This window comes from Camarhynchus parvulus, chromosome 4 (assembly GCF_901933205.1).
Source record: "Camarhynchus parvulus chromosome 4, STF_HiC, whole genome shotgun sequence".
NCBI lineage: Eukaryota > Metazoa > Chordata > Aves > Passeriformes > Thraupidae > Camarhynchus > Camarhynchus parvulus.
This window is the reverse complement of record NC_044574.1, coordinates 66,439,644-66,466,002: the sequence shown is the minus strand read 5'-3', so window position 1 is coordinate 66,466,002 and position 26,359 is coordinate 66,439,644. Positions and strand designations below refer to the sequence as shown.

At 40.9% G+C, this 26,359-nt stretch overlaps 1 protein-coding gene across 2 annotated transcripts in view; it reads right to left on the bottom strand.

The window, feature by feature from the left end:
• INTU (inturned planar cell polarity protein) overlaps positions 1 to 23,832 on the bottom strand; it is a 43,135-nt gene extending 19,303 nt beyond the window's left edge. Inside the window, exons 1-4 of one of the 2 annotated variants that reach the window (XM_030948070.1) lie at positions 23,657 to 23,832; positions 14,660 to 15,246; positions 5,461 to 5,546; positions 66 to 260 (exon numbers count right to left, since the gene is read on the bottom strand). In XM_030948070.1, the coding sequence (XP_030803930.1) occupies positions 66 to 260; positions 5,461 to 5,546; positions 14,660 to 15,246; positions 23,657 to 23,745 (957 nt within the window). In that variant the 5' untranslated portion in view covers positions 23,746 to 23,832. Of the gene's footprint in view, positions 1 to 65; positions 261 to 5,460; positions 5,547 to 14,659; positions 15,247 to 19,327; positions 19,460 to 23,656 lie in introns of those variants that run through there. The other variant, XM_030948068.1, reaches the window with a different exon arrangement.
• Between the last annotated feature and the right edge of the window lie 2,527 nt (positions 23,833 to 26,359).

Sequence of the window (26,359 nt, the reverse complement as noted above, 5' to 3'; positions counted from 1 at the left end):
TTTTATTTATCCTTTTACATCAAACGTCCTAGGAGCTGCTGTGGTCAGTGAGCTCAGGCACATACCTCATCCTTGCATGTCTCAGAGTCCAGTTTCAGTGTGAGGAACATGACAATGTGAGGCACATCCTGCTGAGGGTCCAAAGTCTCCTCTCCCCACAGCAGCCGAACCAGGTTGTTCATACTTGACTGGGTCTGTTTGTTCCTTTGCTCAGAAGTCTCTTCAGCCTCAAACACCGAGGTCTCAAATGTCAGTTTAACCTATTAAGGTAATTAATTACTGTGAGAATGAGGCTGTACTTACAATTACTCTGCAGTAGCAGATGAAACAGATGGAGTTGGAGCCCTTTAAGAGGTTAGGTTTTGTCAGCCTCAGCTTTACCGAGGAAGATGTAAGCAAACAAAATTCCTGCTGTTTCAAGAAAACCAACGATACATTCAGCATTACATAACCATCTATTACAAAGGACAAAGCCAGCTATTACATGGTCTATGAACCATGTGAGTAAGCATGTGGTTTGCTGTGTTTTCATACTTAATTCTTATGGTTTTGAGAATGGAAAAATATACTTACTGCTCTGGCTTTGTCTGAGCACAAAAACCCATTACTGTGCCTTTGAAACACACACAGTATTTGACTTCTTTCAAAATGTCAGCAGTTTCCTAAGTACATATCCTGAAGGCTCTTTCTTGAGCATTTCTTTGCCATTTTGAGTGCACTGACACATTTGCCCAGGGAAATCCATTTAAATTTACATTGGACTGCAAAAACTGTAATGGTAGCAATTCTTTCATTTTCAGTATGTTAACTTTCCTTTTTTTAACTGTAAAATCAGAAAATAAGGGTTTTGTTGCTGTATTTAACAATTTACACAACTACCAAGTAGCCTAAAAATTGCTTACATCCCTTACTGGGCTATGTCTTCAGAAGAAAAAAGATCAGAACACAAACACAACATCCTCTCCCCTAAACAAAACCTTTAAAGCTTACATGATCAAGCTGATTCTGCAAAAAAATCATATGATGTTTACTGTCCCTTATTTCCCAAGTAAGTTTCAATCCAGGAGTTTTAGAATAAATGAGAATTTCCTGACACACAAACAACATAAATCCAAACTTGATGTGGAAACACGTTTCAAAATTTGCTGTATAGACCCACTTCTTTAAGCCCTGACTCAAAAAAATTACATTTGTTAGTTGTCTCAGCAGTGATGAAAGTGATTTTTTTCATTTTTTGTGAATGAACACATTATCCTAAGTATGAAAGGAGGAGATGTGAGAAACACCTATCTCTTGACTGAGCATAAAAATGCTAGTTCCAAGGAGAAGAAATTCATTTATGTTCTTGGATGAGACCTTATTTTTTATGAAAGTGACTAAAGATATATTTGGACTAAGTTGGCATGCTCTTAGTTTCCTCTTTCACGTGTTTTTACTCCAGACTGTTTATCTGCCTTGAAATACTATAACATGGGAAGTTTTGAACATAATACATCACACCAAATCCTGCTTGTTGAAATCAGTGGCAATTTAGCCTGAGGACTGATGCAACAAAATCCATTTTTCTTGTCTCGATTGCAATAAATTTTGAGAAGCCCAAGCAGATAATTTATACATTTAAAGACAGATCATTTTTGTCATTGTGTATGTGTGTACACAAACTTCAGGAGAGGAGTGCCAGCAAGAAATAATGATGCTTTAAAACACCCACTCCTGTCAGACTGGCTCAGAGAGAAATGCCATCATCAGCTCTTACAGCTACATTTGTCACTGGTTGCCATCTTCCACTTCACTCCCTCTCCCAACATTTTCCATTGATTTTCCCCTCTCCTATTTGGGCTGCTAGCAGCCTTTTTTCTCCTCCTCTTCCCTGGTACTGCAGTGAGCCCTGCACCACCTCTTTCTTTTCTGACAGTACCTCATCCCTCACCCTCTCCTCACCAAGTCCAGTTTTGATTCCTGACAAGGAATCAAACTCTGCTGAGAAGCAGCTGCTTTCTAAGAGCCAGTAACTTGATAGTTGACAGTTTCAGGAGTGCGTGTTTTCTTCTCCAGCATTCTGAGACTTGGTTCTGTTTCTCTGTCACGCCATCTGCATATATTTCAGAATATTTCCTCATACCTTGTCTAACTTCTTACAGATTTCCTTAAGGCTCAATAGTTATTTCTCTTAACTTCTACTGCATCTTGTCTCTGGACATTTAGTCATGACACAGGCTACAGTGTCTACATTAATGACACACAGATGTCATTCTTGCTGCAGTCTATCTTTTAGCCTCTCAATTAAAATAAAAACAAACTTAGTCAGTCTTGTCTTAAGAGACACAACCATACGATCCTCCAGGGAAAAGCTCAAAACAAACTGGACTGAACAGAACTTTAACTCTCTCTCAATCTGGAGTCATCCATGCTGCCTCCCACATCACTGGAATAGAAATGGTCCAAGAGAATGCATTTCAACATATCCTAAATATATATATATATATGCATTTATTTTTTGTGGAGAAGAAATGAATCTTCATCCTGAGCAGTGCATAGGATCTGATTAAATCTGACTACTCAAGTCCCCTTTTATAAGCACTGACTGGGAAACCTTCCACAGCTTTGATTCCATTTCTCCTGAAGAAAATCAGTTCAATGCACAACAGAAAACAGAAAAGAAAATGACATGAAGAATGAGAAAAGCATTAATATTCCACTCTATATATCATGCTCACATTCTCTACTTAGAACATTTCTCAAGAAGAATTGAATCAAATGGCAAGAAGGTGGCAGGAACAGCAAACTGTGAGGGACAGGGATCACCATTTTCTGCTTAGGGAAGGTGACAAAGTGGAACAGGACAGAGCTCTCCACAGCCATGGCAGGTAAGACATGAACAATTAGTTTTTTCTCACAACCCAGGAACATGGGGGTCTGACATGCACTTGGTTAGATAGCAATTTGAAAGCCAGTGATAATTAACATAATACAAATCAGTCACATAAATCACTGCTCCAGAATGCTGTGGAGGTCAAAGGAATTTTAAGAAACAAAGGAGAACATAGAAACCTTAAACTGATTTTACAAGTCCTCGCTGGAAGCTGGAAAGTAATGACTGGAAGGTCACTCTGTATTTAATCTGCTTCTTAATACCATTATACATTTCTCTATGTAGAAGGAGAAAATGGAGCTGTTGTGCCCCTGGTCTGCCCCAGAAAGGCATGATTTCATCTGCAAGAAAGCTGCATGGCTTGGAAGATGGATTTCATCACAGACAGAGCTGGGGGCATTGCCTGCCTTTTAAAGGCTGCCTGCTGCTTCCTGTTTCCAGTATCTGTTTGCCATGTGCTTATGGTCTGCACAACTGGAACTCAAAATTTCAGGCTGAAATTTCTGATTCTAGATGTCTGCCTCAGGCTGGATAGTTTTAGAAAGTTTTGAGTAAAATGGTTCTGCAACTTCTGAGTATCAGGGTAAAGAAGAGTATATTCCTTCAGCATATCTTGCCTTCTGTCTTCTCTGTCTTGTGGTGCTAGGAAACAGCAACTATTTGGATTACAGAAATGTAAAACAAAGGACTAATGTAGCACTTGGACTTCTACTGCTCAGTAATGCACTCAACTAGTCCTTTCAAGCCTAGATCTAGTTGTCTAAACTGAGGTAAGAAAAACAAAATTGTGGAAATACAATAATGAGATCTGTAATGTCACAGAGTGCAATTGAATCTAGGTAGTGAAGTTTTTAAAATTAATTCCAGCAAATTTTAACATGAATCCAGAACAACAGGGACTTCACTTAAAGAAATAACACATGTAAGTAAAAAGGCTTTAAATTGCATATTTTTGATATTCTACAAGGTAAAATGAATGAGAACACAGTAACAATTTTGCTTGTATTACAAAATGTCAGCTACAACAACCCTCTGTTCCTTCAGCAGCACGACTGCAGTGTAGTGCATTGCAAAAAACCCACAAGTCTGTATTTACATCTCCACTGGTCTATTCTAGCCACCACTTGTCTGGCTTGACTCAAGCTGCACAGTGGAAAAAGGAATAATTGCACTTTAATGAAAGGATTTGGAAAGCCACCATGACAAACTGTTCCACATCTCAAGTAATCTCTGCCTGCTTGACAGATTTACTGACAGAGCAAACACTGCCACTGCATCACCAGAGCTGCTCTGTCAAGGGCTGCACTGCATTTGGGCAACAAGCAATACCCACACCCTCATCTGGAGAGGGTGCAATTACACCCACTGGATCATCTCTGCCTTTTTCATCATTCTGTATTTAATAACAGTTACAGCAACTCTGTATTTGGTCAAAGGTTTTTCTCCCATGGAGCTCTGCCAGTACCTGACCACGACTCCAGTAGCTCAGGGAAGCTTCAGGCTGTCAGATATCTTGGAAAGCTTCCTGAACTGACATCCCCAGTACTCAATCTCACTGCAACTGAAGATCTAATTTCCACAGGAACTTGTATATAGAGCTTTGTGTTCAAGAAAACATAAAATTTCCACTTTAAAAAATCTCTGGACTGTAAAATGTCTATTATTATCATTACCTTGTATATTCTACCTGAAGAAAAACTACCAAGAGACACTTTAATTTTTAACCTGCTCCTGCTTATACCTCATACACATAAAAGTTTCAACTTTTATCTTGTCTTCCTGTCCATCAGGAAGTGGATTTAAGCAGAGGAACTCAAAATATTCCATTTTATGCTAGTAACATCCTAGGTAAGTAACATTCTCTTGGCTTAGCTCTGAAATAGCTACTTAATTCTTCATTAGAGTTCCAAAATTATTCAGCTAGAAGAAAAGCTATACGCAGTAGGTTTTGGGGAAAGAAACATCATTCATCAGGTCAGATTTGTTGGAACTGTTTTTTTGGTATCAGTTTTTGTTAATGACTTCTATCAGTTTCATCACTGTTGAGTTTTGAAAGATCTTGAAAGTATTCAATCTAACATCTCTTAGAACCTCAAGAATTAATTTTTGTATTTAAATATTAAACCAGTATAAATTTTACAATTGAAATGCTCTTAAATGTTTTCAATTGCACTCCTTTTTGTTAATTCAGGCTTGTTTTTGCTCTCTTGTGGCTTGTTAGTCTTGTTTATATTGATGAAGATATAATTGTTCTATTTAAGTATTTTCAGAGCAATTATTACCATTTTAAATACAGTAATTGGCAAAAAAAAATCCACTACTATTCTGCTGACATGTTTATTTTTCAGCTAGATATCAGCACCTACCTATTTTCATAGGATTTTTTTGATTCTGATTTTTATCAGAATTAAACTCTGAAAATTTCTACTCTGACTGAAGTCAAGCAATGCATTCAAAAGGTAATGGAGGAGGTTTTAAGAAGAAGGCCACCTAAATTTTGTTTCCTCAGGAAAATAAAGGGCTAGAAGCAGTACTAGCTTTTACAGAGGATTTTTTGAATAAATGTTCAACTGTACTGTATACTGTACCTGCATGGGACCTGGAATGCAAGACAAAACCCTCTCTATGTTTTCAGAATTCACATCGACATCATTTACAGCAACAAGAACATCTCCTGGAGGTGGAACAGACAAGACATGAGAAATTCAGTTGCTACTCCATCACAATACAGAGCAAACCAGTGTCTTATTTAAAAAATTAACATGCCGTTCAAGCTGTCATAAATGTCCATTTGTTATATTTAAGTAGTTGTTTGTTACATCCACATTTACCACTTTTAGTCCATTACCTCAGTGCTCCTCAGGCCTTATGGCCACACTCACATCATGTGACAAAAATCATAGAAATATAGAGTGGTTTGGGTTGGAACCTTGAAGACCATCTAGTTCCAACCTTGCCACAGGTAGGGACACTCTCCACCAGACCAGGTTGCTCCAAATGCCATCCAACCTGGCCTAGAACACTTCCAAGGATGGGGCACCCACAGCTTCTTTGGGCAACCCTTTGCAGTGTCCCACCATCCTCACAGTCAAGAATTTCTTTTCTCAGACCCAATCTAAAGCTAGTGTCAGTTTAAAGACATTCCCCCTGTCCTGTCACTGCCTGTCTTTGTACAAATGTCTCCCCATCCTTCCTGTACTCTCCCTTCAGGTACTTCAAGGCCACAGTTGGGGAACTGTGAAGCTTCTCCAGGTTGAACAATCCCAATTCTCTCAGCCCTTCCTTAGGAGAAGCACTCCAACCCTCTCATCATCTCCATGGCCCTCCTGTGTAACAGCTCTCCAAGCCTCTCCCCTCCATCCAGGCTTCTACCACTCTTGTTACCTGACCAGAAAAGAGCAAATTTCTCAATTTAGTCCTTTCTCTTCCATTCCTTGCCCCTGCTGTGGGTCATCCTCTCCATGTTTTTATCTGTCAGTTTTTCCTGCCTAAAGGCATCTTGTGTTTTCTACATCTTACACCCTTACCACCACTGGAAATGGGGGGGAAAAACCCAAGAGAAAATGAAAAATTTGAAAAATTTGAAAAAGTTTGAAAAATTAAAGGCACCACCTACAAAAGCAAACAGAACCAAATTATAACTTACAAACTTAAAATTCACATTACAGTCTGAAGTACAAAAATGAAACTGGGATTTCTGTATGAAGTGAAGGAAAATAGTCACAAGAATTATCCCAGTGGTAATTAATTGATAACCCATGTCTCATCCCCCTCAAAAAGATGAATGTTAAAGTGTGCAAGAGTGTGCAAGAGGGATATGAGACCTGTGGAAAAAAAAACCAACTTGTGAAACTAGAAAACATCAAAGTAAAATAACATCAAGAGATAAAACTGCATAGACCTGTAAGAAAAGAATAGAAATTGGAAAGTAAAAATAAAAGGGTCTTTGACCAATCATTGTTTGGCCTTTCCTTGGAATGTAGGTGAGTGATCCCATCCAGAGTACTCCTGACAGTCCTATGCAGCTGTGCTGAAGAAAAAAGAAATCAAATGAGATCAGATAGACAGAAGTAATACTGCAGCAACCATGGGAAATGAAGAATCTATTGGTTAAAGAAAAGGTGAGCAGAGCCTAGGTGAGAAAGCAGGTAGAGTGGAAACCAGAAGGTTCTGCAGACCCTAACCAGAGACTTTTTACAAAACTTTCCAATAAAGGTACTTAGAGCAAACTACCTAAGATGAGGCAACACAAATTTATGACCAGAACTGCAAGAAGTGACTGTCAGTGGCACCAGGTTTGATGGTTCATTAGTTCCTTCACAGAGGCAAATATTCAACTTTAGAGTAACAAAATAGGCCTTATTTTCTACTTGATTTTCTTTGGTGGCACTTTCAGTTGTCTCTGCTTTCTCTTGTGAAAAACTCTATTAGTTTCTAGCTTGTATCTTCTGTAGATAGGGAAATAAAGAAATTAGCTTCTTTCTCAACACTGAAAGTGACCCAACTCTTAAATGTGAACTAAGGAGCTCCTCTGAACAAGCAGATTGAAAACCAAGCTTCATTTTGCTTGTGCTGCACAAAGACTCCCCTAGAAAGTACCTCCACATCCTCTCCAAGATTATTAACAGGGTGTTCATCACTCAGGCAGTGGAAAGGGATTAGAAAAAGGACATGGATTTGCAGCAAAAGTGCATGTTTAGCATAGTTATATTTTAAGCCTTGACTTGGCAAGAAAGATGTCATCAAGTGCAGAAATAAAGCACTGCAGCACCGTAAGGTTCAGTGTGCATTTCAATTTTCCAGGGAGAAGACTTGCTCAGCTCAAAGTGACACAGTGCTAATGACATGCACCCTATGGAAAAGCACAGCCTGACTCTCTGAGGTCTCTCCACTCCCTGAGAATCCATTCAAGGCCACAGAATGCTCAAGTTCAGAAGAAGACTGGCAGATAGCAGGATTTCTATGTTCTACCTTGGTATAAAATACCTTCAAAGTGCAGCTGGGATTTTTCCCAGGTACAAGGCAGATTGCTCAAAATCAGCAGTGATCAAAATCAAGGCCAATAAGAGACAGAACATTCTTCTTAACCATCAGTAAGGACACACTGATTACCTCCAAAATCCAAGCAATATTCCTCTTTAATACACCAGGTAATCAGTTGCTCACCCTTCTTTTACATTAAAGGGAAATGCATTCCTACTCCTGAACGCAAAACCAAGAAAAGGCTACATTTTATTCTACATATAAAAATGTTTAAAGATTTTCTTTTTCAAGAAATAGCTCTTTCCCTAACATCTGTGCTTCTTGATGCACATTCAAGTTTTAGCCTGTCAAATCTTCAACACAACAGAAATTCAAAGACAGAAAAGCTGAAAGTTAAACAGCATTTAAAAGGAACTCAGTCAGTCCATGCCAGAGCCCCAGGACATGAAAATTAGTAATGAAAAGCAGAGCACTCAGGCTACTCTAATATAACAAGAATTATAAACATGATTACTACGTTCTTCGCTAAGAACACTGTATTACAGATCATGATACACAAGTTCAAGAGAAAGCATAAATTGCTCTTGTACTCATCTTAAACTCATCTGCTCAAACAAAAGTTGCTTGTGTTCTGTTTGTTTGACTGGATCTTTAGGAATTCTGTTGTAGAATTCCTACAGATTCTACAACCTGGGAATTGGGGAGCTGCACACACTTTGTGAAGACATCCACACCTCAGCACTCAAGAGAATGTTTTGGAACCACCAGGGCGGAATAGACAAAGACATTTTGAAGGGAGAAGAGCCATCAGTATTTACATGTTACACACTCCAAGGGTTTTATTTATTCAACGCCTAATGTACACATGTAAAACTTCCATTGCAGCAGTAAATATTTATTCCATCCAATTGGTAAAAATGTAATCATGGGCCATACATGGAACAGCTTTCCAGAGCACACAGCCCAAGCAGCCCTGTAAGGCTGCCTCTCCTCTGCCAAAAAATGCTGCAGCACTATCAAAGAAGAGCAACTTGATACACAACAGAAAATCTTTACCGATTAGTGTGGATTTTCCAGAATTGGGGGTGGAGGCAGTGAGGGGTAGGTGGTTGCATTTTTTGCTACTTTTTCTTTTTGCCACACACAACAGTAGTCAAAGAATAGAGACGGTGAAGTATCAGAATAAATAACACCACTGGGCAAAGTATGAGCTGTGTAAAATGATGAACCCAGAGTAGTCTTAAAGCAGGACATGACCACAAGATCTACTCAGTGTGATAATCAACTGCAGGGAAAGAGTTAATACATGCAAGTTGTACTTTGTAAGAGCTTGACCTCTACATTTTGAGAATTGTTTCTTGCCCTTTAGCAGTGTGAAAAACTTACAGAAAGATTGATTCAGGTCTTCAGACATTAATTATGTCAAAAAATTAATGCAATTGTATTAAGTTTAATCTAATTTCACTTACCTAATGCTTAAATAATTCAGGTTAAATGAAACCAAAGTTTATATAGAATATATACAAAATAAATAGCTTTTGCAATTGTTTAAGTTGGTCTAACTCAATGGCCTGCAGATTTAAGTGAAACCATCCCAATCTAAAACATCACTGAATTAAAGATAAAGGGAGAAACATCAGAACAAAGTATCACTCAGTTCCACTGCAACAGAGGAAAGGAATTTTCTTCAGGCAGCTCCAGGATATCATTCCTTAAGTCAACAAATGTATCTTTAGACAAAAGTCCTTCTGGAAGAAAATAGTTTAGATTACATGTTAGGAAGAGACTCTTGTGTGAGGGTGGTGAGGCCCTGGCACAGGCTGCCCAGCAGAGCTGTGGCTGCCCCATCCCTGGCAGTGTCCAAGGCCAGGCTGGATGGGTGTGGTGTGGGGAAAGGACTGGACAACCTTTGGGACCCTTCCAACCCAAACTGTTCTATGATTCTATGACTCTTTTCAAGGAATGAAGTAAGCTTTACTTAAATCTCATAATAATGAATGATTAAGCTTTTGAGGGCTGTCACTTTCTGTGGAAAGATTCTCAGTTCACAAAGAAACTTTAAGACATCCATGCATGTTCTCTATACAATGTTAAGCAGGGCTGAACTTGACTTGAGTGATGAAACAGAATTGTCTCTATTTGTTCTCCTCAGAAGAGACTTCTCCTATCCAGTCAGCAGCAACTAAGACCACTGTGTGTTGATATCAAACACCCAGTCTGCACACAGCTGCTGGAATTATTCCTGCCTCTTTAAGGACAGAGTTTAGCAAAGACTTTGGCACTGCTGACATCCCTAGAATGTTGATTTCAGAACTACCTACCTCTTTTTTGCCACTTGAGGCACAAGACTGTGACTTCTGTTAACCATCCCTTCCCTAGAGATAAACCTGCAAGCACCATTTCTAGAAGTAGATCCCCACTGGATTAAGCCCAGGGACACCAACTGGCAAGTGAACACCACTTCCATACTGTGATGGGAAGGGCACATTTTTTTTTTCTGATATCATGAAAATCAAATTGTTCCCATGGGAGAGGATGGAGGACACTTTTGTCATGGAATCCTGATATTTAGTTTTCTCCATTCTTGGTAATGAGTTGGAGGGAGCACTTAGAAAAGTTCCCATATGCCTTTCCAAAAAAGGCAAACTATGGAATGCATTCCTACTGAAGAAAGGCAGATCAATTACTTGTTTTATATGTTAGCAGGCTGCTTTCATCCAAACCAGTGCTGCTGTGCCTCAAGAAGAGATTAAAAGAACAAAAGCCACACCCCAAATGCCACAGTGAGAACACAGCAAAGCTTACACAAACTGTGTTTCCATCCTGTGAGCCCAACATCTCTACTCTGGAGAGTCTTTTCAACAAATACACCATGTATGCTAATTCCACATAAAAATCACGAACTCTCCCAGTATTTTGGTCCTTCCAAGGGCTATTTTTTCTGACAGGACTCTAAGGATATAGACCTTTCAATTGAAATTTGCAATAGCAGCTGTAGCTTTTGCATACACGTTCAAAGCTGGATTATTATAGCCCATCTTTACTATCAAACACAATTACTTCTTGTCAGTGGGGAGTTTTCACAATTTTTTGACAATTGTACAAGCTGATAAAGTATCATACTGAGAAGATTCATGCTGAGCTATTTGGCTATGAGAGCAGTAAGATACTTTCAAAGAGGATAACAAGAGTACATTTTGCTGGTGAAAAGAGCTTTGCTGCATTGTCAGTGTCACTGGAATTAATTTTTTACTTTTATTATGGTAAAGATGATGCTCAACAGCATTTAAAAGAACCTTTCCCTGGCATGAAGCCAACATGTTTCAATTTAAAGGAGGGTGGGAACCAAATTATAATGGCATTACCTATCACAACCCTTTTTTGTCAGGATCTAAATGTGAGTATTTTGAGAAGCTTTTCCTCTTTGAAGATATGCTCAAAGTTTTCCATAGCAGCCCAAACTCTGCATAATGTTGCAAATTAACTGAAGCAAGGAAAATGTTTTGCCAAACATACAAAAGACACTTAAAAAGCACGAGATAGAAGCAACTGTATTTCATCTTAACCAAAATGAAAGTGGCAGCAAGTTTAAAAATCAATGAGGGCTTTTCTGGTTTTAAAATTCAAGATGGATGCTGGCCTGCTAAATGTAAAAAAAAAAAAAAGGATAAAGGAACTGATAAACAACACATGGATAGAGTGCCATCTTCTTGGAGTTACAAAGCAGCAGGGTTTTTTAGCTTGCACAACTGTTGTGTTTACTTTCATATGGTCAGTGCCTGCGTTCCACTTGGTTAATAAAGTACAGCAACAAGACTTACGACTTCCATATGCAACCTTAAAACCAAAAATTAAACTGTATTGTGCAAATAATAAACAGATGTTTGAAGTGTTCAAAGCTCTAAAGGACACACACTTCAAAACAAATAGGGGAAGCCACCTGAGGAAAGTGATTATTAAGGATGGAAAAAGAAGTTACTTCTACTAAAAATGCTGAAGCATAAACCACTTGGTGAGTCAAAATGAGTGCTGCAAATTCTCACCAGAAAGACAACCAGATGTCATTTTAAAGCATGTATTTTTAAAGGAAAATATAATTTGGATTTGGCTCACAAAAGACTACTGCCAAGCTGGTCTGGACCACTGAAATATTATAAAGATGAGCAAGAACAGGTTAATGTTTATACACATGCAGGTCAATGGATATAAACAAAGTTATAAGCAGAGCAGCCAGCAGGCATCAGGCTGTGCTGATCAGGTATTTCTCCTTTTTGATGACCCAAGAAGCTGCTCCCTTTTGTGCTAATTCTTCAGCTTTATAGTGACCACAAAAACATCCTTTACTGGCTGTTTCCATAATTCTTCACACGACTCCCAACACCTGCTTTGATCAAGAACAACTGAAAGGCAAAGTTCTGCTGTTATTGTTCTTGAACTTTCTGCCCAACTTCAGCTCCTGTGATGATCTGAGGAGCTATCTATTGAACTCTAGTTGCTTCTAAGTCAGGCTTTAGGTGTACACCACAGCTATCCCATCCTGTCATGTGCAGTACAGAAGCAGTAAACCCAACAGATTTTTGACAAGAAGGAGCATTTTTTCACTGTATATTCTTTATGCAGACAAGACTGAAATCTGAGCATCTAATTTATGCAAAGCATCCCTATTTCTAGACACCACATAAAAATTCCAGAGTACTCAGCTTCACTATAGATATATAATTTGAAAGTATTTTTATATGAAAATTATATATTTTCCACTGTTGGCACTGAAAACAGCTCATTTTCCCAGTTAAGAGCTGAATAACCCCAGTATGCTTAAAACTATTTCATTTCCAATGTGCAAAAAAAGGGTTGATGATCGCCTGGGACATAATAAAGTGCAAGACTCCTCTTAGATGAAGTTAAATGTTCTTCTATTTGAAACAAACAAAAAAACCCCACAGTTTTTATCCCCACTACCTCTGGGAAGCATTAAGTGCAGCAGATGAAACACTGTCTCTGGTTAGGTCACCTTGATCTCCTGGATCTGGTACTTGCCTACACTGTTGAGACTTCACACCTGCCCTCACAAAAATGTTATATACAAATCTGTGTCCCCAAATTAACTCACAGGTTACAAACACCCACTCTTACCCTAATTAGATGAAACACCCTTAAGCAGATCAAGTGGAAACTCGCTCTCTCCTCCCCCACATCCCCCACTTCTCGACTAATCGGTTCTTGCTGGTAAAATCTGAAAGTTATCCAATTTTCCCTCTGGAGTATTCTTTAGCATCTCTACCAAAAACTTGTGCTGGAGCAATCAGCCAGTTGAAACACTGATGTGCCTTTTTACACACACAACACTGGAATTTCAAAAGCACTCATGCTGACTTTGTGGGATTTGTGCTACTTATATGTTGTCCTATATATCAAGAGCTCTATTATCATTATAATGCAAGGGTGTTGTCTTATATATCAAGGGTTTTCTTATCATTATAGTGCAAGGAATCCATATCACCAGAGCTTCATACCTCCTCGATGTTTCTCACAAGCAGCTCCTCAGCACTGACTGTTCCTGGTCCTTGCAGCAGCCATCTGACTCCAGATCCCACCAATCCACTCTTTTATGCCACTGTTCTTATTGGCTACAGGTGTGGCCTGTTAACATCAGGCCTGCTCCTGATCTTTAGTAATTGGTGCAGCTGCAACTCATTGGGGGATAAGATTACATTCTGTACCACCTTCATTTACCCATTCTGTATGCCCCTGCACTTATAGCATTAAGATTTTTAATGATCTTCTAACCAACATCACATCTTTGCTCTCCCACTCTGTGAGCAACCAGTTTCAAGGGTAATTAAATAATCTTTCACCCTTTACAGATGTGGCCTGGCTGTCTCACATTTACTGTCTCTGAGGTTGATGTCCTGTGAGTGCCAAGATTTAAGTGGCCTCAGTGCTGGAAGTGGGAGTATTTCTGCTCCTTCATTACCCCTGACAGCAGTTTATTCCCCTCCATCATTCACATTTGGGTGCCTGTCAGACCTTCTGTGACCCAAGTGTAACTTACTGCACCAGCAAAATACTAGACAGCCAATTTCTCTTCTGGCTGAGTTTCCTGCCAGCTTATTTCATCAGCTCATGGAAGTGCCTGAGCTGCCAAACCACCACAAAGGCTGTACTGGCTCACTGCCTCCCCAAACTGCAGCCCTGCCATGGATGTGGAGCCTCCCAAAGTCACAACTGCTGAGGAAGCTGCTGTTGGACTTGCTGAACAGAGAAATAACCAAACAAGGCTGTGGAGAAAGTTTGTAATGTAAGAATGTATCTTGCTCAGTATTTTTTCCCCTCAGTTTTAGATACAAAATCCATTTAAAGCATATGTAAGCAAAGCTTTTTATCTAAGGGGGATGCTGTGGAGAGGAAGGAAATCTAAATACAGTATCTGCCAGGTTATAGGTTTGCTCCAGTCCCACTTGTCTACTGAGCAAATCCTCAGCTAAAATCCTAAGTCAAAGGTGGTGGTGGGGTATTTCTTGCTCCAAGCTGCTCAGTCTCTGAACACTAAGGGATGGTCATCTCCTTGCTGCATTAACACCTTTTAGGTTATGCCACATGTTCTAAAAGTCAGTAACACAGTAAAACTGACTGGGGGCCAAACCATCAGATGCAATGACACTGACTTAAAACAACCCCTGCAGAAATGATGCAATTGCTTACGTCTCAAGAATATTCAAGTCAGCTGTCTCTAACAGCAAAAACACCAAAAATCTTCATATTAAAGGAAGAGTGCAGCACTTAGCTATTCCTTCAGTTACTTACCAATCAGGATTTGACCCGTTTTCATTGCAGAACTACCTGGCACCAAGCCATGTACCACAAGCTTCTCTTCACTGACTCCTCTGGTGGCTTTCTCCTTCCTGCCTTGTTTTTCCACTCTTCTGCTGCTCCATGAAGACTGATGGACAATCCCTACTAAGGCTTCCAGCAGCCTCTGCTGCTCTTCTTCCCCAGCATTGGAGAGTTTTCTGGGATTTACATAAACAGACACATCTTTGTATTTCTGCTGAACAGTGACACCCATTTTCTGAGCAGAGCGGTGCTTCAATATGGAAGTAGGACCAGAGGGGTGCTCATTGCAGCTTCCACTGCCTTTCTTATCAGAACTCTTTGGTAAAAGACTCTTCTTTTTTAACATTTTGGTCCATTTCTTCAGTTCATATTTCCTTTCCTTTCGTGATCCCTCTTGAATGATTTCAGCTTCGTTTTCACGAAACCTGACATGATTCACTGCTGGCATTTCTGGACAGCTGCTCTGAAGCAGAACTTCTTCTTCACTTTCACTTAATTCTAAATAAAATAATTCTCCATTTTTCTGCACACTGTCCAACCACTCAGGCTCAAGGTCACTGGAAAAGAAAGAAGAATGATCAATGAGTTCTGATAAGGAAGATCACTGTGCAAGTGAGATCTGATTATTTTAAGTAGGGAGGGGACAGAGAGAGTGCAAGGGTTGAATAAAAAGTAGGAAAAAAACTAGTTGCCTCCTGAACATTGACAGCTCAACTGCTTTAAGTCTGCCATGAGGATTAGAGCTTGTTTTAGATAAATGATGGATATGGCAAGGAGAGACATCCCTCTCACCAGTAAAACAGTTTCTTCAAATTTCTTCTGTTTTCCTTAGAAGAAAACAGCCATTGCAAAAAGCAGTATTGTCTTTTCAGAAAACAAACATTTCTTTGACATGCAAGTTTTAATTAGTAATTATATTCATGTGCATGATGGGACTTTCTCTTAAGAGAAAAAATTCCATTCTGTTTGTTCTCTCCTATTATTTTTTCTTTATGCATTTGTAATATAATCATGGCATGATTTTTTGAGGTGGGCCTGTGCAGAGCCTGAAGATGGACTTGTTTATTCCTGTGGGATCCTTTTAACTCAGGATATTCTATAATGCTATGGGAACACAGATTTGCACTGCCAGCCCTTTGGAAAGAGAAGATAAACATTTTAAAGATCACTTAGATTTAACATTAAAATAAACCCCAAAACAATCTAAGATGAAATCTAGGTAACAGTTTTTAAAACCCAAGTTCCAAATAGCATCTGCAAAAATACACACTAAATATGCAAAGAGGTAGCAGCACTGCTACAGAAACAGATCTGGCAGCTGGTGTGGATCACCCAAAGTCAAGAGCAAGACATTTCTGCAAAGCAAAGGCAAAGCAGCTCTAGGATATAACAGAAACATCATCAGCACAGTGCAAAAAAATTTTTGTCCTAATTTGGCAACAGTGATGTGTCAGGCCACATCCAGTTTTGGACAGCAGGTTTTAAGAAAGATGTAATAACTGGAACACACCCAGAGCAAAGAGATAAATGCTATGTACCCTATAAACACATTTAAAGGGAAGAAGACTGAAGGAAATCATATACCTTTGGCTGAGGAAAAAAAAAAAAAACAACCAAAAACTGCCTGCTGAGGGGCAACAGACCAAATGAACCTTGAGGTGAACCATGAAGCTCCAGATAGATGAGAATCCATGATGGCCAAAGTAAGAAGAATTCTCAGAGGTTTAATTATCTGGGATGTTCTGCATGGAAGATTTTCAGGAACAGACAAAACCAGTTAATTCTTCCTAACCAGATGAGAAAGAGATCTCTCTCTTTCATAAAAAGCATATAAGGAAAACTGAGAGTGGAGATTTACATCATAATTAATATAGTAGTCGAAAGTTAACACACATTCCTACATTTTACACTAGAACTATTTTTACTGAATAAAGAGTGCAAATCGAGCATTATTAATTTGAAAACACAGATAAATGATAAAGTTTAGCTGAACAGAGAACATTATACAGACATTGCACCAGAGTACATTTAAGGGCTCAACAAGAGGATCTGGCTGGACTAACAATACAGCAAACATTGGCATTACTTTCTTTCTGGAGCTCCAGTTATTGAGAAAAGCCTATGGATCTTGCAGACAAGAAGAAACTTCACCAATCTCCTCTGCATTTATTAGCTTTTTTGCCCAAATAGATAGTTTAAAAGAAAAGCCACCACTTGTGATAATCTGCCTATACCAGAGGGATAAATCCAAGTTTGTGATTTCCAAAATCCTGAGTTCTTATTCAAGAAAGTATCAGAATGCTGACAAAACCTAAAGGCTGTCAAGGGCACACTTTCTGATCCAACATCTTTCAGAAGGTGGTAGGCAAGAAATAACATGAGAAGAGTTTTTCCTTGGTTTGTTTTTTAAGGAGTACTCCCACATTTTGGCATGTGTAAGCAAAACTAAGCAAAAACAAACAAACAGAAAACCTCCAACAAAACCCAACCAAAACAAACAAAAAAACCAAAATCCCCAAACCAACCAACCAATTCAGCCCCTCCAAAAAAAAACCCAAACAAAAAAGAAAACATTAGAAATTTACAAAGAAATTACATCTGGATTAGCAAAAACTCCTGTCATGTATGATAGCATTTTTATTCCTTCTTTAAAAAAGACTGTGGTCTTTGGAAAAGCTGTTTCTTCTTTGGGGTAGATGTCAAAATTTCAGCCTGGACATGAGTTCATACACTCAAGTCCTCCAGCTTTGTTCTCTATTTTAATTAGAACAATATGGACCATGGGCAAAAAAAAATGCTGTGGGCATGTCTGGTGTTTACTCTGTGCTCACCCAAACAGAACCACTCCAGAGAGAAGTCAAGAAGGAACTGTACTGTAAAAAAAACACCACTCACTTTCCCAACAGAGATCCACACAGACATCTGGAAAAGCAAATCTGAAACAAGAAGTCTGCACCTTGCATGAGAGGTTTTTCCCCCCTAATGCTGTAGCATCGCAATAAATTTAAACCAAGCAAGGCAAGAAGAAAGGAAAAAATAATATATCTAATTTTGATCTGTCTTCTCTTGTGTCAAAACAAGTGTTTACACAATAAACACAACTTGCCTCTAGCACTGGAAGCTTCAGGAGCTAAAAGACTGGAAGGCCTGCATTTCTCTATTTCCTCTTTGGGATAAATGCCTGAAAAACTGTGCTGATTGAAATTGTCCATTCATGGAAGAAAGATAAATTAGAAAGGATTCAAGTTCTGCTGGATAAATTGTTATATGGATAAATTATTAAAAGTATTACACATATTACTACAAGTGTTAGATATGTGTTATGTGCTGAAATCAGTGGTACAGCTTTATCCCCTAAACATGCATAAAGAATGACAGGAAAATGGCATTTTAGATGGAAGAATTGTGAAAAGAAAAAACCCAAACACACAAACCATTAAACCCAAACATAAATATTATTAAAAACCCATGGCTTCAGGCTGAAATGTTACAACTGACTACTGGCTTATAAATATAGGAATAAAGTAAGGTAGGGGTACATACAACAGCTTTGTCTCTTAGCCAGAGGTACAGGGCAACTACAAATAAAACTAGGCTTGAACACAGTTCTAACTTCTCCCACTTAAACCTTTTTTTTCCCTTCCCCTGCACAGCCTGATGAAAGTAGCATGGTGAATGAAATGCTGTTGATGAGACCCTGAAATACACATTGGAAATGTCAAGCACAGCTGCCCTAACACAGGGAACCAAGTTGTAAGTTGCAATCAACCGAGTTGCTGTTGTAAGTTTAACTTCATCCGAATTAAAAAAAAAATATACAAATAAACTAAAACCCTGGAGGTTGCATTTATAATTTTAAAATACGTATTATTACAGAACTATCTTCTGGCTTAGACAGAAAATGTGTGAAATACACATTTGAAGCGTCAATCACGGCTGTCTTAACACAGGGAACCAAGCTGATGTTCTAAGTTTAACTTCATCTGAATTAAAAAATATACAAATAACTAAAACTCTGGAGGCTGCATTTATAACTCTAAAATATGTATTATTACAGAACGGCCTTCTGACTTAAAAGATGTGTGAAACAGACATGTGAAGTGTAAAGCACAGCTGACTTAACACAGGGAACCAAGCTGATGTTTTAAGTCTAACTTCATGTAACTTTGATTTTTCATCACTAAAAATTATACAAATAAGCTAAACCTCGGAGATTGCATTTGTAATGTATTATTACAGAACTATCTCCAGACTTAGAAGATGTGTGAAATACACATTTGAAGCGTCAACCACGGCTGCCTTAACGCAGTGAATCAAGTCAATCCTGTAAGTTTAACTTCCTCCAAACTAAAAAACATACAAACAACTAAAACTCTCGAAGCTGCATTTATAACTTAAAAATACGTATTATACAGAACTCCTTTCTGACTTAGGACACTGAAATGAAAGACCACACCGTTCTTGCTGCAGCCTGTGCCAAGTCCCTCCTTGCCCTGCGCTTCCCCGGGGTGATGCAGGACCCAGCGCAGGCACCGCCCGCGGCTGAGCGCAGGATCGCTCCCGCCGTCTCTCTCCTCGCACGGGCGGCGCGACCCCGGCCGAGCCCCCGCGGCTCGCCCTCCCCGTCCCCGCCCTTACTCGGAGCTGGAGACCAGCGAGGAGCCGCCGGAGCCGCTGTCGCTGCGGGTTCCCGCGGGCTCGGCGCTCTCTCCCCCGGCCGCCTCCATCCCCTCGGCAGCGCCGCTCCCGGACGCCATGACAGCCTTGCGCCGGGCGGGAGGGCACGTGATGCGCGCCGCGCCCTCCCATTGGCCGGCGGCCCCGGTCGCCATGGGAACGGAGGGACGCGCGAGCGCCCGGCCGTGAGGGGCCGTCCCCCAGCGCGGGGGGCGAACCCTGCATCGCCGCGGGAATTGCCCTGTGCCCGGCTCTCCACGCCTTTCCCTGGCTCAACAGGACCGCACCAGACTTTATTTAGTTGCCCGATCGCAAGGTCCCAGCAGCCGTCCCGTAAAAGACAGCGGTAGTGAAACTCCGGGGTCCTGCGGTAAAGCTCAGAGCGTTGTAACCACACGCTGATCAGGAGGGGGAAACACGAGGTAAAAAGAGGTTCTGAGGGAGCAGTGGGGTGCCTCTGTGCTTTATTTTATGTGCTATTGCATCAATTTAACGAGCTGTGAGGAATTAAAGGTAGGTTCTTTAGGTTTGTCAGGAGAGCAGGGCGGTTCAGGAGAAGCAAGGATGCGACAGGCCCAAAGAAGTACCTTAAAACAGCCCCTGCAGTCTACACGTGTAAAATCATGCACAGTCAAGAGACACACACACAAAAAAACCCCTTACTCGGTTTTCAGGACTTAAATGATTCATATCCATGAAAAACAAGACCTATGGCAGCCCTGCAGACAACTCGCAGCGTAGCTGTGTCAGTAAACCCATCAGGACACACATGGTGAGCTGGGAAAGGGATGGAGAGTAACTGCTGGAACATGTTTCATGGGCTGGATTTAATCTCTGCTCTGTGGGATATTTGCACAGCTTCAGCAGTGAGGTTTTATAGCCCTGGAACACTACAGAGGAGTGACAGAATGCTGGTATGAAATTGCTGTGCTTGAAATTGCTTTAGGGAAGCGTACGTTAGTAAGCGTGATTTCAAGTGAATTAACAGAAATGTTTTGGACTCACATCCATGTGATTAAGGCTTCAACTGGAGTAAAAATACCTATATTAAGTACTGAAGGGCCATTCTGGAGTCCCTGAACAAGACCTGATTTCACAGATAAATTGCTGTTGCATGGTTATTAAGACTACAAACGTATCCAGAGGGGGAGACAGAAACATTTCCTTAAGAAAAATGCTTGTTTTACTATGGTTTCATTTAGAAGGTGAGATACACTGTCCCACCCTCCCTAATTGTGCTTACATTTGCAAGCACTTCTAATACACAGAGCAGCACACTGAAGTGTTTCTGTAGAGAAGTGATAGTCAATGCCAGATGGTGCTGTGTTAGTTAAATTTCTCTGGGTTCAAGAGCTGATTAATTGGTTCCAGTTGTTTGCTCACTAAGTGAGAAATACAGGCTCTCTCTCTCAAGGAGCCAGTGGTTTTACACCACTTGCTATTTTATAGGAATAAGCATATTGGGAATGGAAGGATGATGGAAGGCTTTGGGTCCTCTGAGAGGAGTAGCTGGGAGCCACCTAAAGACTTTGCTGAAACGAATGTGGAATTTCTCTGCTGCTGTGGGAACAATTAAAGATTGCAGGATATATCTCACACAGCAGGATCTTATTTTAGTGAAGACATAGATTTTCCCACACAATCCCTCTTGAGAGGAAAGCCTGCCATTTCTTGGGCATAAATATTAGGGTGAAACTTGAAATAATTTGTCTTCTGGCAGACACTTCACACTTAATCCAAGGAGCTGGGGCTGATGCTCCTCACTAAGGAATCCATGAGCCTTCTATGCCAAGTTGCTGGTTTTAACATGCAGATGGTAAAAATCTGCCAGGGGGTGTCACTGGCATCAAGAGCACTGCTCACCCTCACTGGACAGCTGGGTAATGAGCACTTAGCAGTGCATAATTAAAGCCTGAAGGTTGTTCTGATTTGCTGTTCCTGCAAAGAACAGCTTTCACGTGTGGAAATTTATTTCCTGAGCAAGAGTTTCTTGTTGTTATTTTTTTTTTTTTTTTGGGCTTAACCTGTTTCAGAAGCTGTTGTGCTTTAAAAAATAACAGCCTGCCTTGATCCATGCCTATATTCAGAAGGAAGGAGAATAAAGTTAAAAGAAGACAGGATATAGGACACACTGATGTCCATGCTTCAAATTGCAGCTCTTCATTAGTGATAATGAGGTAAGAACGCCCTAAGTGACTTGGTAATGTTTCATTTTTTCCTTTCTTGATTTCACATCACTTAATATTTCCAGGAAGGCTCTACCAACAACTGGACAGACACAAATAATAGACAGATAAAACATGATACCTTACACACAGATAAAACTAAGAGGGAAATAATAGTTTCATCTTTGTTTTTCAGTTGTGTTTCTTGCTAACACCTGTTTACTGAAAGAAAAACTAGCCAAAAAATATGAGTGACATTATATTTCAGCTATTGATTCCTGGGTTCTTTTTATTCCTCCAGGGAACAGCATGAGCAAAATATGCCAGAAATAATTCCCTCTTTTTTAAAGATTAATGACAACAACACAACTTTCCCCTCGCCTGCCCAAGTGTTTCTTGAAGGACGAAATACATATTTCACAAGGACTCCTTAATAATTAAGATTATTTTGATTACCAGGTTTCCATAAAACTCTGTAAGACAGTGATTAAAAAATCTTCTGTTCACAGCTCCTCTGACAGGGCTGTGCAGAGACCATCCACAGCAAAGTGGCATGAATTGAAGAGTGACACTGGGCTGTCATTTTAATTAGGATATTTACATATAAACAGACTCTACAGAGAATGAAACCTATCTCTGAGACCAAAGGGACAGAAATTATGTGAGCAAACACTCTAGTGCTCAATAAATTAAACAGAAAAAATATTCTGACTTCTTAAGCTTTCTGTATCAGCCCTGATCACAGAAGGTATTTCAGAAGAACACAAAACCAACAGGGAGACAGCCATGAAAAATCTGGGAAGAGCAGTACAACTCATCCCGTTCTTTTGAAAAACAGTCTCATAGAGTTAAGAGTTTTCTGCAGAATGAAAAGCAACTGTAATTTAATATTTTTTTCCTACTGCTTTTACTTCACCTTACATGTTTTAAATGCCCTTTTTTTAGGATCACCTGCTATGCATAGCAGGCATGTCAGGCATGAAAGAAAGCCATTATTTGCAGTCAGTCAACATGCAAATGTTTCAAGCATGAGTAGCCTTATTCCACTTAGAGTGTATGAACATAAGCAATACCACGGGGCAGCACGTTTTTAATCCGGCTCTGAAATAGAACATTTTCTGTTAAGTCACTGAGAAGTCCACGGGGTTCTGTTTGCACACGAGCACATTTCATTGTGCATAAAGCAGCCTCAGAGAGCCGTGCCGGAGCAGGCTGATTGCAGCCTGAGCTCTGTGTTTGCCTCCCTGGCGCTCACAGGAATGGATTTCACACGCCTTGAGCCGGAGTTAACAAGCACTTTTTAGTTTCCATAGCAAGAGCTGCTCGGAGCTGGCACTGGAAGTGCCCGTGTGCTTTTTCTGTGCAGCTGGAAATAAACCAGCGTGGCTGAGAAACAGGAAACACTTTAGCAGAACTGGAGATGAGCTTCTCTTGGATTCTGCTGAATGGGATGCGTTTTGCTGTGTCAAGTTTCTGCGGCTCTCAGCTAAGCACGTGGAAAATGCCATTAAGGGTGGTTTTCAGATCTGGGCTAGATCCTATTGTCGAGATGTCTTTGTGGGGGGATACCGTGGAAAATCGCACGTTAGGGATGGTGAAAGCAGGAGGGAAAGCAGCTGCTTCTCATAGAGTGTGCCGCCTCCTGAACATCCACTTAAGGATTTCCTTCCCATCCCTCGTGGATTTGTGTGCGAGTTAGAATACATTATCCCCTGCCCTTAGAGAAGGGTTCAAAGCGCTTACGGCATGGGTGCAACAGCATCAATCCACATTAGAGAGTATCCGCACGTTTCTCCGCACATGTAAGAGTCCCTCACCTGCCCATCCTCCTCTCTCCAGGAAGGAGGGAGGGAAACCCCAGGGAGCCTCGGCTCCCCGCCGGCAGCCTCCCCTTCCCTTCCCTTCTCTTCTCTTCCCTTCCCTTCCCTTGCCGTGCACAGAGGGGCAGCCCCGGCTCCTCGCCCTTCCTGCAGCCACGACAAGAGGAGCTCGCAGGGGCTCCCGTGGCTCTGCTGTCTCTCCACTGCCCTGCGGAGGGACAGCGGTGCCAGAGCCCGCCGAGCTGGGGAAGCCATCCCGGGCAGCAGCGATCGCGGGCACCCCGCTCCCCGCGGCGGGCACTGACCTGTGCAGCAGGACGCTCTGCACCGAGTCCAGGTCCTCCAGGTTCCTGGTGACAGGCCGCGGGATGCTGTACCTGCCCGCCCCGAACATCGGCGCTGCGGGCGGCCGCGGGCAGGTGGAGAGAGCCGCGGAGCCCCGCAGCCCGCCCGTCAGCCCGTCCGTCCGTCCGTCCGTCCGCGCCCGGGGCCCAGCGGCGCCGCGCCGCGGGGCGCGGGGGAAGCGCGGCCGGGAGAGCGCGCCTGCTCCGCTGCGCTGGGACACGGTGTGGTTTGTGTCAGGAACTCGCCAAGCGTGAAAAGCAGACTTTCAGATGAATAAAGTAAAGCAATTCCTAGCTGCAGCCGTAGATTTACACCTCCCCCCCACCCAGAGCTTCATCCCCAGCGCCCGCTATGTGAGAAAATAGGTTTTCCCCGTGTATTTTCCTGCTGGTCAAAGTAGTGAATTTGAATTTTGAGTTTTGAATTCCGGTTGATCCTCTTTCCTTAAGTAACAATGTGAATAATTACCAATCGCACAAAATCCAATCCGATCTTTGATTCCCTCTTCCACAAAATATTAGTTACAAGTGGTTTCAGATGATCACAGGACTCCTTACTGGGTTCCCATCTGTAAAATTCTGATGCAGCATATTGAATGAACAGGGACATGAATGTATAAAACCCACATCTTCACCGTTTTTATTCTTTCCTGTGAATTGCCATGATTGATTTTCTCTGCTCCCTTTTATGGGGTCAGTTTTCTCTAATTTTTCAAGATGTGGTCATCTCCAGGTTTTCTCCAACAGCTCACACAAGATCAGCAGCTAATAAAGTCTTGCAATCTGTTATAAAACCCATGAATTTTAGTTTCCCTCAGACATTGTGCCTGAGGTTGTAACAGAAGCACAGCAAGGCAGTAGTTTCCCAGAAAGACCATTAAGAGGAGGACCACTGGCATGATAGGCAATGGATAGCAAACTGGAAACCACTGAATATTTTAGCACCACACTCCGTGGGATGGTGGCCACCACATGGAGCAAAAGCTTCAGCTTTTTTGGAGACTTTGGCTTGAGTAAGTGGTGTCAACAACTCAGTTTGGAGAGGGTGAATGCAGAATTACCCTGAGTCTGTAGGTGGGATTCTCACCGAGTAGTGTGACTCGAATATTTAGGTGTCTTAAGATTTTTTCCTTTTCTTAAAATTTTGTTTTGTTTTTCTCTTTGATACCAGCATGAAATGTTAAGAGAAGGACAATCCCCTCTGAATCCCACTCCTGTCAAAGATGCAGAACCACCATCCTCCATTGAGGTGAGCAACAGCAGCAGGACTAAAATAAATAAAAATCATTGGCACCAGGGTGCCAGGGAAGCTGAATGTACACCAGGATTTTGTGTCTAAGTAGAAGTGATTGAAGGAGTTTGGTACGTACAGTATCAAGATCAGCATAATGCTTCCACAGTGGCACTGAGCAAAGAACTTTTTGCATTACCCACATTTGATTTCAGAAAGCTGATGGGAAATTCCTGGTGGTTGTGTCACCATTGCCTTAGAAAAACACTTACACCATCCACATTTCAGCCTTTTTGCCTTTTTCAAGCCCTGAGGGAGCAGAAATGTTTCATTTGTACACAACAGGGGTGTGTTTCCCCCATTCACTTAGGACAACACCAACCCCATATCTGGGTCAGCAATTTGATGGTAGAAAAAACCAAAACCCCCAAATGTTGCCATCAAAATCACCCTGTGTGTCCAGAAGGCCTTTCCAAGCTCCTTGTCAGCTTTTCTTTTTCCCTGGGCTCCTTCTCACTGGGACACCTTTTTTTTTTTTTTTTTGGTGTTTCTTAAGCTACTGAGCTAGTGCTGAGTTTAATGGTAGTATCATCTGCTACTAGCATTTTACTTTTACATGGGCTTAAAATTGGTTGTGAAGGTCTTTACTAGAATTGCTTACAACTCAGCAAAACTAGAACATATAAATATTAGTATAGAGACCCCCAAAATGTGCCAAAATGAGAGAAGGTGACTTAGGTTTTGTGTAGCTTATGAAATGGAAGATCACAGAGCACCACACTGCTGATAAACAGGCCAAATTACTAATTTTAAAATCAAATAGAATGTTTTTCTAGGTGTGAATTACAACTTCTTCACATTTAATATGCCTAGACTCAATATTTTTGGGTGACACAACTGAAAAATGAAAGAGAAGCAGAGAGTAAAAAGTGATACAGTGGATACTTTCAGAGTCCTATATTTTTTCCTGAATACATTTGCATTACCTTATTGCACGTAAGTTTTTAAAGTTAAAAGACAACGGTCTGAGCTAGCATTAATCCTACAGATACCCCAGCCTTTGACATTTACAAGAATTACTTTACTGAGTTTTGTAGATTGCAGTTTCACTAAAATACAAAGTGCAATTGCATTGTATTTTCTGCAAGATTTTAGGCAACTTAAAAGGAAGGTCACCTTAAAAGGAAGGTTCCATTTGAAGTTTGTCAGCTCTTGTATTTGTACACAATGAGAACATGGCACTACAGCACATTTTTCTGAATCCAATAAAATATGTGCAGTTGGAGAAAGATTATAAAATCCTGCAATGCAGAGAGAACCAAACCAATAGGGACTGGGGAAGGAGGAAATTCAACCAGTTTAAACACACAGAAATGACAATAGTAGAGAATTTTAAGAGACACCCTGCCTACAAAGTAGCAATAGCATACCTG